Genomic DNA, 15,771 nt, shown 5'->3' with positions numbered 1-15,771 from the left:
TTTAATGACCCTCCACATAAAAATACAATATAAGACATAAAGTATGGTGTGATGGTGATTTATTTTTTTTATGTCCGAGAATGAACTGGCAATAATCAAATACCAAAATTTACAAGACTCCATTCAAAAAAGTAAGTCCTTACTAAAGTTCTTTTTAAAATTATATATAATAGTATACGAACATCAAATTATCTGTTTTAGGATAAAAAAAAATAGCATACACAACGCAATCAAAAGTTATTAGACATCGAACTCTGTTCTGTGCTGTTTATACAAACCAAACATTTCAAAATGGGAGGTTCAAGTTCCATAGAAGGAGATTCTAAAGAAATAGTTGTTGAGGATACTGTACTGAAAGACTTTTCAGAAGACAAAGTGAGTTTTATTTATAAATTTCAAGAACTGAAATGAGCCCAACAATGGTTGATCTTTTAACTAGTGGTAGCAATGTTTTTCTTACTTCAGAAGGATATGCGACTGTAGCCTAGTGACACAACTATCTGTATTATATCTAGCACATTAAAACAATTAGAGTATTGCCTTTGTAACTCGAAAAAGGATTTTAGTTGTCAGCTTTCCGAAGTTCATTTAAAAATGTAATGCAAATAACGACCTTTTTCAGCTCGTCGTTACATTTTTAAAGAATGTATAGATAACCGATTTTACTTAATATAATCAATTCTTGTGAAGCTATTGTGTCTTTTTAAATATTGCGTTTACCTGTTGCGTCACCATGTAAATATTGTTCATATTTACATGTTTGTAAATATTGTTCCTTTTTGCATGTTTCAAAGGTTGTTAAAATAATAATTTAAGGCAATCTATAACATGCATAATTTATTTGTATCACTGTATGAATCATTGTACAGAAGTAATATTTATAGGGACATGTTTAAACAGTAGCAGGCATTACTCAAATACTGTGTACCCCATACAAATATATTGCTAGTATTGCAACAACTCTAGTGAACGGTATTTTAGGAAAAAAAAACTCTCTAAAAAGACCCCAGGTGCTACATCAGATTAAGACTATATCAAATGATTTGAGGTCAATGTAAGTTCCTAGACATTGGAGCATTAATCAAACAAATTCATCGGACGATGATTGGAGATTTTATTAAACCTGCTGCTGCAAGAGTTTCTTTCATTTCAATCACAAGATAAGCAAACAGAATTGAAATATATATGCTATCGTAAACCGCAGTTAAATTTCAATGACTGAACACACACTATTCATGCATTATCCATCTTTTCCTAAGGGGTTAAATTGAAGTTCACATGAATACGGATTCAATGAGGTCATATTATTCAACTTGCACTATTTCACTTGGATTAATGATGAAATTTTTTTTCTTATTTTAGATATGTTTATATATCTCGTAGCTAGTGCCCCTTTAAAGGTTTCATATTCAATATGTTTTTTTTTATGAATATCCGTTAATGTCTATAATATAGTAAAAATAAAATCTATTGAATTATAAATTTTGTAATAATATAAGATTTAATAAAATAACTATACGCACATATAACATTAAAAACCTGTTCAAGTGAGACAATGAATGCATCGATTTGATAGACTTTTTAAAAATTATAACATAGTAAAAGGGATATCACTGTTGCATACAAATGACACATCAAAAGGATTAATTTAAACATTCAACATTCGTGCTCCATCTTCAATGAAGATTCTAAATTTTCAATATAACCAACAGTTGTGAGTCTATAGGATAATGACAATAAACGATTATGTATATTTTGGAACTTTATTAAACTTATTAAGAAAAATTTACGAGCTACAGACTTTCATAGCTAATAAATAACGTCTTTCCACATCAATATGATATATTCGTTGAACCTTACTTGTCTCTTATAGTATAAGGCACAACACAGATCATATGATTCCATTGACGTACCCGATGAAGTCATAAAATTTTGAAATTTTTATCACAAGTTCCTTTGACTAAGTATCAATATCCCGATATCGTCAAGTAATTATGCTATACTCATGATACTATGACATTACTAATATCCGGCATCAACGGTTTAAGTAAGTTTACATCTTCATTCAAAATTGCATTTATAAGTCCTTTAAGACTATTTCCATAAGTGAACACGTTTCTATATGGAAATATCCGAAGTCCAAATAAATGGAGATGCACAATAGAAAGTTTCATTCCAGAAAACTTGTTAGAGGGTTTAATGCTTTACGTCATTTGTGTTTTTCAATGTGTAGTATGGTTTTACTTATTACATATGCGGTGATAGATATTTAACATTATTTTGGTAATTTTTATTTTAAAGAAAATTTTGAAGATGGAAGAAAGATATGCGGTTAAGATAGATGTTGATAAAGCACTGGGCAGTATCAAAATAAGAGGACTAATAGAATATCTACCCGATGCTATTAATGAGGTTCATAAGATGATTCGAGATGTCGATAAACAAAAACATGCAGATTCCGTTTTAGACGTGCCTCATAACTGGGCTCCAATGGGTGAGGATGAGATTATAAAGGTCGTTACCTTACAGCCTACAGAAAAGGAATACCAAGATGTAGTGAGGGATTTTAAGGCTAGTATTGCAGGACACAATACAAATCAGACTCAAGACAAGAGAGACTATTCAATTATACAGGTGACTTTATAATTTAGTGAACCTTTTGTGGCAAGGTTTTAATAAATTTTAGAAGTAAATAAGGTAAATAAAAAGGGGTCACTGCCTTCGATATGTTCGTGTTTTCTCCAAGTTAAGATTGATATATCGAACCAAGGATCAAAATTTACACACATGTAAAAAAGATGATATGTATTTATCGATTACATATCTCTATGTACATATTCTACGTACAGTGATTGCTTTTACAAATAGAAGGTATATCAATAATGTGGAAAATTGATCTACTTTATTTTTATATTACAAAACAAATTTACATGAAGTGCTGGTAGAATTTACAAACGATAAAAGACTATGTTTTTACTCTCTCATAGATAAATGAAAAGAAAATGTCACCGACATTAGAAAAGATCGCAATACGTTTTCATTTGAGTACTTATTTCATTACTTATTATTTCACTTATGACATAATTTGTCTTCACGTAGTTCAAATGTTTACAAATGCGATGACAAGGGTGATCAGGAAAAGAATATATTAATTTTTATTCTTTTCGACAAACAGTTAAACCGTTGACAACGTATGGTGTCATTTTGACTAATCAGGAGGTAAACATGTGAAGCCTGGTCCGGTTATAATGGAGACGTTAAATACGATGTCCAGGTGATTTAAAACTAAATCATAGTACTTCACATTCGGTTGCATACGAAAAAGGGTAGAAAAATACATTCCCCTAAATTTGACACGGTTGTACGAAAGTATTTTTTAATTGCTTTGCAATAAAAAAAGTTATAAACATATGTCATGGGTATTTCAACGCACCAATATTTTTTTATTTGGTGTTTCTAAAGACTATTTGTGAAACTTGAGGTTACATGGTAACTAAAGCTTGTACACAGGTAAAAAAAAATATGTGAACATTTGATTGGTTAACTTCAATTTAATTATTTTCGTATATATCCAGCAATAAAATGTTCTTTAAAATCTGTCTATAGTACTGGACAGATAAAACAAACTTCAAGAATGTTTCTTTATTTAACACAAAGATGAATTCTGCACAATATTTTGAAAACATCAGTGGTGGTATAACATGTCAAGTATAGAGGGAAAGCGGCAAATTTCTGTCTCTATCCTATTTATCCTTTTTTTCAGTGAAATTCCAGATTTGCCGTTGTTAACCTCGGGTGACCTCTATTACAGAACCTGCATATTGTTTTCGTCTTGAAAGGAATAATCAATCAATTAGTATACTAGTGAATACACAATGACCACCATTCTCATAAGTGAATGGGAGAATTAAAGAAAACGACAATGTTCTTTTCCGTTAATTACTTGAGCATGTCTCACCTATCTTTACGCAATGTTTAATTTTGCCCATTTTGAAAAAAAAAACCATCATACAGCATACAATGCGTTTGTCTGTCGTACATCAGTAGTAATAGTTTTGAATTGCGTCTTACTTATACTTTGCAAAACAGAAAAACTGCCAGAAAATACATTAATTTTGAATATGCCGTAAATATGAAGATGCAACACAATGTGCAACAGCTTGACAAAAAAACCATTTGACTACACAATAAATTAATGAATATAACATATGTTTTTTGGGTTAAGATGTTCTTCATAAATATGTCGACCTAGACATTTTACCGATCGAGCGAACATTCTTGTATTTAAAGATTTAGGACCACAAAACATGTCGCTATTAAGAAAGACATACACATATAGTTTCGGTTTACTAATTGGTGATGGTGAAAGTGAAACCATGTAGTGTCTTAGTCTTTCTTTGTGTGAACTATGTTTGTTGTAGTTCTTCTGTCAGGAAACCACCCGTGTTAATGACTTTTGCATAGTGTGAACAAGTACAAGCACAACTTATTAGTTCAGATATGTTAAAACCATACGATAGGACATAAGATGTGCATCTAGGAAGTTCCATCAATGTCAATACATGGAACATATTAAGTTGTAAATCACATATCCTACGTTATGTAATGCCCGTAAACTCAAGTTCACTGGGATAGCATTCATAAAAAAACATTCGGTCATTTATGTTAACACTAACATCAGTTTAGTCTGTATGAATCAATGCTGGATTAATAAAATTGAGAATTGAAATTTGGAAAGTGTCAAAGAAACAAAAACCCGACCGAAGTCTACCAATGGTTCTTCAACACAGCGAGAGATTATGCTTGATTTTTATATGATGAAGTAATACTCTTTCAATCAGTTGAATTGCGTTTTGTAGCATGTATGCTCTTCGTACTTCGTACTTTGTTTGGCCTTTATAATTTGTTTTTGGATTCGAGCGTCACTGATAAGTCTTTTGTAGACGAAACGCGCGTATGGCGTAGAGGTATAGGGGAGGCTGGGTTAAGATCTCAAAAACATGTGTAACCCCGTCGCATTTTGTGCGCTTGTCCAAAGTCAGGAGCTTCTGGTTTGACATTCATTTTCATTTTTGTGTAGGGGCAAACTGAAGCCCAGTTCCGATAGGGGATTTTCACTCTGTGTTGAAGACCCATTTGGTTTCCTTGGGCTGCATATGTTTTTTTCTGCTTTTTGTATGGATTGTTGTTTCCAAAATTTTCACCATTCTCAATGTTATGCCAATACGGTCATACATAATTTTGTAATTTTTGAGTGTTATGTAGTATCTACAAGAAACGGAATCAAAAGAATCTGACATTTATTCCCTACTCAATTTACTATACGAAAAAAGTATATTCTTTAGAATTTGGAGAAAAAATTAACAGATTATTTGTCTTCACTCTTTTAAAAAGGTACCATATTTAAGAAAAACGTTCAAATGTATTTCACACCTATGGAAGAGTAAACATATGTGTGTTTTATTAAGCTGTTATCATTCCAAATTAATTCAGAATCAATCTGTCAATTTGGTCATAATGAGACCGGTTTCGTCTATCTGAGATAAAAATGTCAGGCAAGACAGTAGATTATAATTTCTTTAATTACCTCTTTTAGATTAAAAATAATAATCCTTTTTATTTCACAAATTTTGAAAATACAGTAGCGACGTTTACAGCAACACTAGAACCTAAGAAAGCGTTTCCGATAAATTTGATAAAATGTATGTTCTTTTTTTTTTATCTGCCAGATTGACAAAATACAGAACCGTTGTTTACAGCAACAATATGCAGCTAAGAAAAAGTTTATGGAATCTACAAATTCTACAACAACTAACAACGAACGTAAACTTTGGTATGGTACTACTATAGACAGAATCAATAGTATTAATACATACGGATTTAATAGAAGCAAAGGAAAAAAAGGTAATTTAATATAAAAAAAACAAACTTTTGTGTATTTATTTGGTGAAATTAAGTGTGTTCTACTTCTAATATTTATGAAACTTAAACGAGTTTCCTAACTTCTATCAAAGAAATTATAATTAATGTAATGTAATAAAACTTATAAAATACGAACTACATTTCCACACATTCTTATAAAACAAAAGTATTCCTATTTTTACAATTCCTATTTTTACAATTTTACTTAAAAGCAAAATTTTCTAATACTGTTAGAAACGTTTTTGTTTTTGTTTTTTTCTCTTAAAATGTCCTGTACCAAGTCTTGAAAATGGCCATTGTTATATTATAGTTCGTCTATGTGTGTGTTACATTTTAATGTTGTGTTTCTGTAGTTCTCCTCATATATTTGATGTATTTCCCTCAGTTTCAGTTAATAACACGGATTTTTCTTTTCAATTGATTTATGAATTTCGAACAGCGGTATAGTACTGTTGCCTTTATTTAAATTCCGTAAAATTGATAAATTCAACATCTCTGATCGTCGTCTTTATAATATTTTCTCGTTTAACAACTAAGAATTCTATGCATATACTGCCTAAAGGAACTGACCTTTAACAACCAATTATTAACACTAATATCTATCCTATACTTCATTAACTAATTTAGTTTACACGAGAAATTCCTGACAAAAATTAACTACAAACACTGAGACGATTTTTCTTTCTCTGTTGTTAATTTTTTTTATGGACGGGGATGTTTCCTTCTCATAGTCTTGCGGTGTTTATACATTTAAACGCGTTCGCTATATATATACCCGTGTCTGTACTGACGATTTAGATTTTAAGGAGTAATTGATGTATAACTTGTACTTTATTAAGTCTTGGATTTCGTTTTAAAAAATAAACTTTTCTTAATTGTCTATATATACAAAGATTTGATATAAAAATTGAACCGAACCTGACAAAAACTTGGTTGTATCGGTAAAAACATTAATTTTGTTATCAGTAAATTAAAGACTTCTAAAATTTAATATATTCTTTATTTTATTTTATAACAAATTCATGAAAACTACATTTAGTCAATGCTTTCATTGCAATATAAAATAAGTTCATTGAGTACTCAAATTTTGTTAGATTTATCAATTGAATTGTTTCATATTTTTCATATCGAAGCCTTTTATAAGCGGCTCTACGGAAAGTATTTTTTCTCTATGGAAGGCTAAACAATTGCCTATACATGTAATTGCCTACATCTACTTCATTTCATCTTTGGTCAATAGGGGCTCCTATCAGAAATCGTACCACACTACTTATTTTTGTATTCAAACTATATAATGTATTGGTTTTTGTATTTTTATTGTGAAAAATATCATATGTTAAATTCTCCCTCGCCGCTCGTCCGAATTTAAAACATTTCTTTACTAAATCCTTGGTATACTAAATAAAACAAAACTCTAGATAAAGGTTCAGTTGCTCGCAGTAATTTTTCTTTTCTAGTAAGCAATGTTTAATAACATTATAAACCAACATATTATAAGTACAAACACATTTGTCCAATACATTTAAATGGACTGAAGTAAAACTAGCTATTATAATCATATACATTCTTATGACACAATAAACTGCAAACTGTCGTAGTTACTGTGAGCACTTTCGATGAAAAGACACCCATAAATTTTCTTTATGTAATATAACGGGACCCCAACTTTTAAACCGCCAAAATATTTCACGTGTATATTTTACCCATCTATATTTATAACCAAAACAAGAACTTGTAATACAACTACTCTCACTAACCAGTTTTGAACTTATAAATAGTATAACTATACCACAGGGGAAAACCCAAGTCTCAACGAAAAAAAATTTAATTAAATTCTCCCTCTCCGCTTGTCCGAATTTAAAACATTTTTTTACTAAATCCTTGGTGTAATAAATAAAACAAAACTCTAGATATATATTTAGTTTCTCGCAGTAACTTTGACCTATCAAAGGAATAAATGAAATATGAATTAAATGCCAAGATTCAAAGAAACTGCCATTTGTGATTGAATGTTATCTTTAATGTAATCATCTTTAGATCTAACGGATGACCAACGATCGTTAGCTTTCAGTAATCTCTCTGAAATACCAAAATTGGCAGCAATAGAAGCCCCACCACTTCTTAAACTATGCAAACCAAATTTGCTCGTATCTAATCCTACAGATTCAAATGCCACAAGCAAAATCACTCGTGCCCTAGTATATGAAAGTGGAGAATTTTTACTGCACAACTTATGAATGCCTCGAGTTTTTAAATAACACAATGCGCGGAAAATATACTGATCAGAATCTATCTCAATATTTGCTAACTTTAACAACCACTTAACGGCACAAAGATTTCCTCCGGTTTTAGAAATAATAACTGTATTACCTCGCCTATAAATATCGGTTTTACTCTTTTCTAAAAGAATAGACATATAACTATCAAAAATAGTAATGTGTTTAGCCTTGATAGCAGCTAATTAATTGTATCTTAGGAAACATGAAAAACCTAATAAACATAACACACATATTTTCAAACTAGACAAATCATTCTCGATACCATATTTAGAAATAATCATTTGTAAAATCTCTAGTGTGATCGGTTCTTTTTTATTTATAGGCTTACTAAAAATTCTTTTACCACCCTCGAGAATCAAGGAAAGAAATCCATCTGAACAAGTTCTTATCATGATGCTATTTTAAAGAAAAAGACTCCAAAATTGACACACTTATTCCTTGTTGAATAAGTCCACCAATATAAAGCAAAATAGTAGTAGATGTAGCTGGTAAATACTGTAGTCCGAACGAAACACACCTTTTCTGAAATTTTTCAAAATAAATACGATATTTGTTATTAGTAGACTTGGCTTTAGATGATTCTATAATAGACGATAAAACATCAATCGCACTGGCTAATCTTGGATTATTGGCATAATCTTCAAACTGTTTCCATTGAGACTACAAATAGAAAAAAAAAAACGAAAAGCAAATTTTTCGAATGATATCTGTATACATAAATGTAACTATACAACATCTCATGGTGCACTGTGCAACCAAATACATCGCTCCTAGCGATCTAATAAATAATGTCCATACATTACAACAGTTTAAACTCAAGTGTTACTCAATTCACCCTGCGTGAATTATTGTTGCACTGCGCGACGAAAAACATCGCTCCCAACGATCTAATAAAATAATGTTCATACATAACATTTCAAACTCATCTGTAAGTCATCTCATTGCGAGAAGATTAGTACATTTTATATGAAATAAACATTAAATAAAATCAACTAACAGTACCAACACTAAAAAAAAATCTGTAACTCATCTCATTGCGAGAAGATTAGTACATTTCATATGAAATAAACATTAAATAAAATCAACGAACAGTACCAACACTTGACTGTTTAAGGGCATACGATACAGTTTTGAACCTGTATTTACAAGTTGATGAAAATTTGCATATAGGCTATTTTTTACCTGATTAAATCAAATATGTAATAAAAAATATACCTTCTTGTGCTACTTTTTGAGTAAAATGAAGTCGAAATTTTCTATATTCGCTCAAAATTCAGATTTGTGGCAGTATTTTCTTTTTCGAAAGAAAGACATAACTTTTTTGTTTTAAAAGATAAACACAAATTGTTTTTTGTTAAATAATCGGTAATTTCTGTATTATATAAGAGTCATTGAAAATTATGCAATTTTTATTCAGAAATAACTCATATTTATCAAATGTTCATGAATAGAGAAAAAAACGTCATTTTTTGCTGCATGTTTATCAAAATTAAAGAAATTGCGCTATTTACAGTTTTATAAAATTTAAGTCACATAATCTCCTTGCAATATGAAACAAATTGCCGTTTTAAAAAATAGGGATCCATAAACTCGTTTTCAAATTAAATCAGTTTGAATGATGAAAATCAGTTGAAAAATGCATCTTTTCCCGATATGTCACAATTTGACGTCGCGAAAATAACATTTTACGTTAGCAACGTCATTACCTCCCCTGTAACTGTATCGTATGCCCTTAAAGGCTGTTTTGCAAAAAACTGTGATCCAGCCACAAAAAAAGTTTTTCGGATTTTTATATTCTCTAAAATCCTTAACAAAATTTTGATAAGTGTCAGTAAAATGATCTACAATCCTAGGTAAAAAAATGGCTGACTTCCATTTTGGTACTACTAAAACACCTTTGGCTTTGCACATCTGCATATGATTAATTGCCAGAGTAATCAAATTAATAGGAGGAACTACCCAATTATTAAATTTTGACCAATCATATGCAAATGCGTCCACGCCTGATGAACCTGGAGTAAAACAATTTGAAAAGAATACAGATAATCTCTTATTTCTGTCATCTGCAAAAGTATCGCAAGTAAATGACCCCATAAAAAATAGAAAAAATTGAAAATATTTTGTAAAACACCCCAGTCATCGAAATCAAATATTTTACTAAGCGCATCTGCGCAGGTATTTTCATTCCTAGGTATCCATTCTACCTCTAATACTATATTATTGTTTAAACATATGTGAAAAATATCTAATGATATAACTTGCAAGTCTAATTTCATGGTACCTTTCTGTACAATTTTAACAACATTATGATTGTCTGTTTCAAGTTTAACAAGTTTTACGCATAACATTAATTGTAATGATTCTAATATATTTTTGACAGCTTTTAATTCTCTCCAACTAGAACTCTTAATTCTGTCTTCTTTATCCCACATACAATGTACAATATGATTATTACCTACAGTAAAACCTGCGCCAGCATATTCACTAGCATCTAGATATAATTCGTTCAGGTAATCTAAACATCGGAGTTATACATTTAAAATGTAAGTTTTCGCACTTAAAATACCGAAGTCTGAGCTCTTGTAAAATGTCGTCATTAAAATGTACAAAAGAATCCCAATACATCCTAGTGTTAATCATCATATGCAAATGTCTAGTCATAATTTGACAAATAGAACCTAATGCTGGTTTCATGGATATAAATTTACCACATACTTTAGCTAAATTTCTTCAAGTACATGTATCAAAATCAACAGCCAAACCGAAACCATCGTCTAAATAAACTATGATAGGATAACCCATAGATCTCCAATGTTTTACTAAAACTCTAACAGTCTTGGTAAAAATATGACCAGCTGATAATTGGCTGAACGGTAAAACAGAAAAAGTATAATATCTGATTTTGTTGCCAAATTTCCATAAAAAACCTAAATATTTTTGGTGATCGTCATGTATATCAATATGATGATATCCCGACCTAAAATCAAATTTATATCCATATTCAGCGTTAACTGCATAATTTAAAGCTTCATTAACACCCTTAAATTTCACCTTTTGTTTGTCAACATATTGATTAACACGACGTAAATTGAGTACTTATCTCATTTTACCTGACCTTTGTACAGATACCGTTAAAGGATTCACAACAAATGGTGGACATGTGACTTCTTTAATACAATGTGTGTCAAGTAACTAGGATATGGATTTTTCGACAAAATCTGAATATTTAATAGCAGACATATTATTTGTAAAAAAGCCAAATTTGGTTCACTAACAAATGGTATTCTATATCCTAAATTTATAGTACTAATAATAAAAACATTTGCGCATAGAATATTTTTCCAGAACTCAACATTTCTTCTTAAATTGCCTTTGACATTAAACCGTATTTTTCTCGTTTCTGTCTCATAATAATTGTTAATAATATCAAAACTGTACTCAACTTCATTAATAACTGATGACTGTGAAGAATTCCCCTCATGTTGATTTCGGAATATGTTCTTTTGAAGAGCTGACTGTTGCAGATGGGACTCCTTTGAATGGGCAGACTCTTGCGAAGTGACCATGTTGGTTGCAGTAAAAGCACGCTGCTGATTGGAAATTGCTGTTTGATTTACCACGGTTCCCATCATTGTAGTTGAATTGGCTAAAGCCACGAAAAAAATCTTTGGTGTTGAATTTTGTACCATTGTTGCCTGGACGGCCATTATCATTTGTTGATTTTTCCACCGGACGATCATATGGTTTGGAATTCCTTCTCCTTGAATTAGCTCTGGTGATTGCGGACCGAAAATTTACGGCATCGTCCTTATTATCAGCCAAAGGACTCTCCAAATACTCTTGATCAGTATCCCACCCATGCTTATCGGCAATCTTAAGAATTTTATTACGTTTTCTTAATGTCTCTTTCTCTTCTGAAATTAGGCGTGATACGGCGTCCAAAGAGTTAAACTTAATTTTGGACAATTTATCCGAACGTTCAATATTAAAACTATGCTGTATGCATGTATGCGATTACCTTCGTTCTTGAATGTAAACTCTGCTGAATCTACTCCAGTAGCTTTCTCCGACTTATCGTTAGCAAAACAGCTCTCAAAATGTTGATTAATGTTGTCTTGTATTGCTCTAACGCGTTGCTTAATACGGTAGAGAAGAGTTAAAGGGATAATTCGCGATTTTTCACTTTTCATCTTATTTTGTTCATAATACCATAAAAAACATATTCACCAAGTTTTATTTTGATATGAAAAGTAATAAAGAAAAAAATTGGGAATTATTAATTTTATTTCTTCATACTTCCTGACTTATGTGACGTAGTTTTAGTCTTTAAGCATGCCGGGAGTGAAATTAATCTCATGTAAGTCTTGTTCGTTAACCATATAATAATGCTATTTAAAGCGCATCGACGACTTTTGGTGTACCTATTAACCAACGAAAAATAAGTGATAGCCACGCAACCTTTAAAAGTAGATTGTAGGATTTATGTGTGGATTTTTTATAAGAATTTTAGTAATTAAAGTAAATAATACAATAGAACTTTTATGATTTTTTTTCTACAAATACTTAAAACAAACATAGAAAACTGACATGATCGATAGTGTATTGAAAAATACATGTTTGTATTCTGACCTTTTTGCTTCATTCCATGGCTTGTGGAAATAAAATGTGTATTGTTTTGTGACACTTAGTGAATGTTGAATGCGTAGTTAAACTCAAGGTAATTAAAAGAGTAGCATTATGTAATTCTAATCTTTTGATCTTCATTCAGTGAAATCTAGGCGTCACGGGTTCACCATTTTAGGTGTGAACAACATTTCGTAATGACAGAGTTTGATATATTGGAGTCAGTTATAGTTTTAGACACAGAAATATAAGAAAAAGAAATAAAATTAATTTACGGGAGTACTAAGGTCGCACAATATCTGGATAGCTGTTGTATATTTTTATATATTTATCATTTTAAAGCTCTCTTTTAAATGAATTTTGACTTATGATTACTTCTGTAACGATAAAATACTGAATTATTTTGATTGAATAAATTTATAAATAAAAATAGTCTTCTAAGCACGAGTGTATGAACTAAAAATTGTACTATTTTAAATTAGAATCGGCAACCTTTAATATTTCAAACAGATCGTTAACAATTGCAATTATATAATTTAGTCCATTCAAAGCGATCTTTATTTATCTTTTTAGGAATTAATGTTCTCATCAAAATATTTTAGATCTCACAACGCATGAATTCTTCAGCCATTTGAAGAAAAAAAAAGATGTTAAAAAAATTGACAGGAAATTTAAGGATCGTCTTGGAATGGTATCGACAATTTCGAACAGATATTATTTTCAAGCAAATTTATTCATAACCGGGAATGTCCTTATTAAAATAGTCTTCGTCTCACACTAGAGCCAACGATGTATAAAAAAACAGACAGAACGAATTTATGTCATCTTTCCATATTTTTGAATGTAATTATAAGTCTGTTTAAACTGGCAGGAAAACCCCTAAAGCGGACAAACATTTATTCTTTAAATTGCTGTCATTGAATATTAAGAAAGAAAATAAATCCCGAAATTGATTTGAAACTTTGATACTCAATAGTTTTACTGGAAAATATTCACATCACTTTGGGATTATTAGTGTACGTCCAGTTGCATATAAATTACATGCATGTCGGAACAATTGTGATGATGACGAATTTCTTCTTTTATTCGAGAACAATCTAACTGGTAAATCTGTGATTTTACTATGTCCATAACTTCGATGAACCAAAGCAAGTTATATATCGACCTGTCTGTATTTAAATCAAATTGGTTCTCTTCTTCTTTAGGTATACAATAGTCTATCGACATTCGATGATTACATACTGTTAGAATACGTGGACTAGTCTATTTACAAAACTTTTACCTCAATTTACACAAAATGTATGTTTCTTTCTTATGTTCAATGTATACATGTATATATTTTAAATTGCGCTATAGTTTCGTAATTTTCAATCCAGGCGTATGAACAAATCGTCGACAAGTGCCTACATTTTTTTAAATCAATATTTCTGGTATGTTCCAATCTGTCCTTCACTTATACATGTACATGTTATATTACATTTTCCCCAAATTTACCCTTGGAAAAAATATGTAAAAAGATTTTTATTATACCCCCGCTTTAAAAAAGGGGGGTATACTGTTTTACCTCTGTCTGTCAGTCCGTCCGTCCATCAGTCCGCCCGTCCGTCCGTCCGTCAGTCAGTCCGTCCCATGAAACTTTCGTCACATTTTTCTCAGGAACTACACATCCACCCTTTCTGTAATTTGGTATCAACATTTATATATGTCAGCCATACAGTGTGATGCGTTTTCAGATTCATCACTTGACAACTTCCTGTTTACCGAACACTTGTCTGATTTTACACATGATAGCCAAGTTGAAAATTTTCGTCACATTTTTCTCACGAACTACAATACAAGGATTTCTGAAATTTGGTTTCAGGATTTATATAAGTCAGCTATACCGTGTGATGCGTTTTCAGATTCATCACTCGACAACTTCCTGTTTACCGAACACTTGTATGATTTAACACATGATAACCAAGTTGAAAATTTTCGTCACATTTTTCTCAGGAACTACAATACAAGGATTTCTGAAATTTGGTTTCAGGATTTATATAAGTCAGCTATACCGTGTGATGCGTTTTCAGATTCATCACTCGACAACTTCCTGTTTACCGAACACTTGTATGATTTTACACATGATAACCAAGTTAAAAATTTTCGTCACATTTTTCTCAGGAACTACAATACAAGGATTTCTGAAATTTGGTTTAAGGATTTTTATAAGTCAGCTATACCGTGTGATGCGTTTTCAGATTCATCACTCGACAACTTCCTGTTTACCGAACACTTGCATATTTTTACACTATTAATATTATCCACTTGCGGCGGGGGTATCATCAGTGAGCAGTAGCTCGCAGTTTCACTTGTTTCCTCAATTTTTTTTTTGGTGGTATTATTTATATTTTTATAAATAATATTCTTTACATCAGAAATGTTATTTATAAACAAGCGTATGAGTTTAGTAATGACTAGTATATTATATACACCTGATAGTTCAAAATGGAAAGTTTTAAGTTATCGGCCGTGTACACTGATCAATACCTTTAGAAGTGAAACGATGCATTACTGAACTTGCAAGCCCAACAGGAAATCGCTTGAATACCTGGACGTGTCACCTCACACCCCTCACAATACCTTTGGGAGTAATACCTTTAGCCATGTTGGTGATCAGGTGAAGATCCGAATTTATTTTAATAAAGTTTATTACTTTAACATGTTTAAAGAATTATATATGAACAAATTAGATTTCAGTCGAAAACAATTTTCACGGAACACTTATTTATGATTTGAACTTTGACTTTTTATCTAATTCCAATATTAACAGTTTAAAAATAACAGACCATGGTTATCTAAAAAAAATAGGAACATTTTCCGTATTGAACATTGAATAGGACGCGTTGTGTTGCCATGTTCAAACACTGACAAACGAAAATAACTACTGCGCATGCTCCCGCATATATAA

The 15,771-nt window shown here is 31.0% G+C and overlaps 1 protein-coding gene across 1 annotated transcript in view; it reads left to right on the top strand.

Annotated features, from left to right (window-relative positions):
• The first annotated feature begins 207 nt into the window (after nucleotides 1-207).
• Nucleotides 208-15,771, top strand: part of LOC143074604 (protein mono-ADP-ribosyltransferase PARP15-like) — a 38,903-nt gene continuing 23,339 nt past the window's right edge. The window contains exons 1-2 of the mRNA XM_076249981.1: nucleotides 208-375; nucleotides 2,302-2,634. Of these exons, the coding sequence (XP_076106096.1) occupies nucleotides 292-375; nucleotides 2,302-2,634 (417 nt within the window). The 5' untranslated portion in view covers nucleotides 208-291. The remainder of the gene's footprint in view (nucleotides 376-2,301; nucleotides 2,635-15,771) is intronic.

Source organism: Mytilus galloprovincialis, chromosome 5 (assembly GCF_965363235.1).
Source record: "Mytilus galloprovincialis chromosome 5, xbMytGall1.hap1.1, whole genome shotgun sequence".
Taxonomy (NCBI): domain Eukaryota; kingdom Metazoa; phylum Mollusca; class Bivalvia; order Mytilida; family Mytilidae; genus Mytilus; species Mytilus galloprovincialis.
This window is presented reverse-complemented; position numbering and strand designations above follow the sequence as displayed.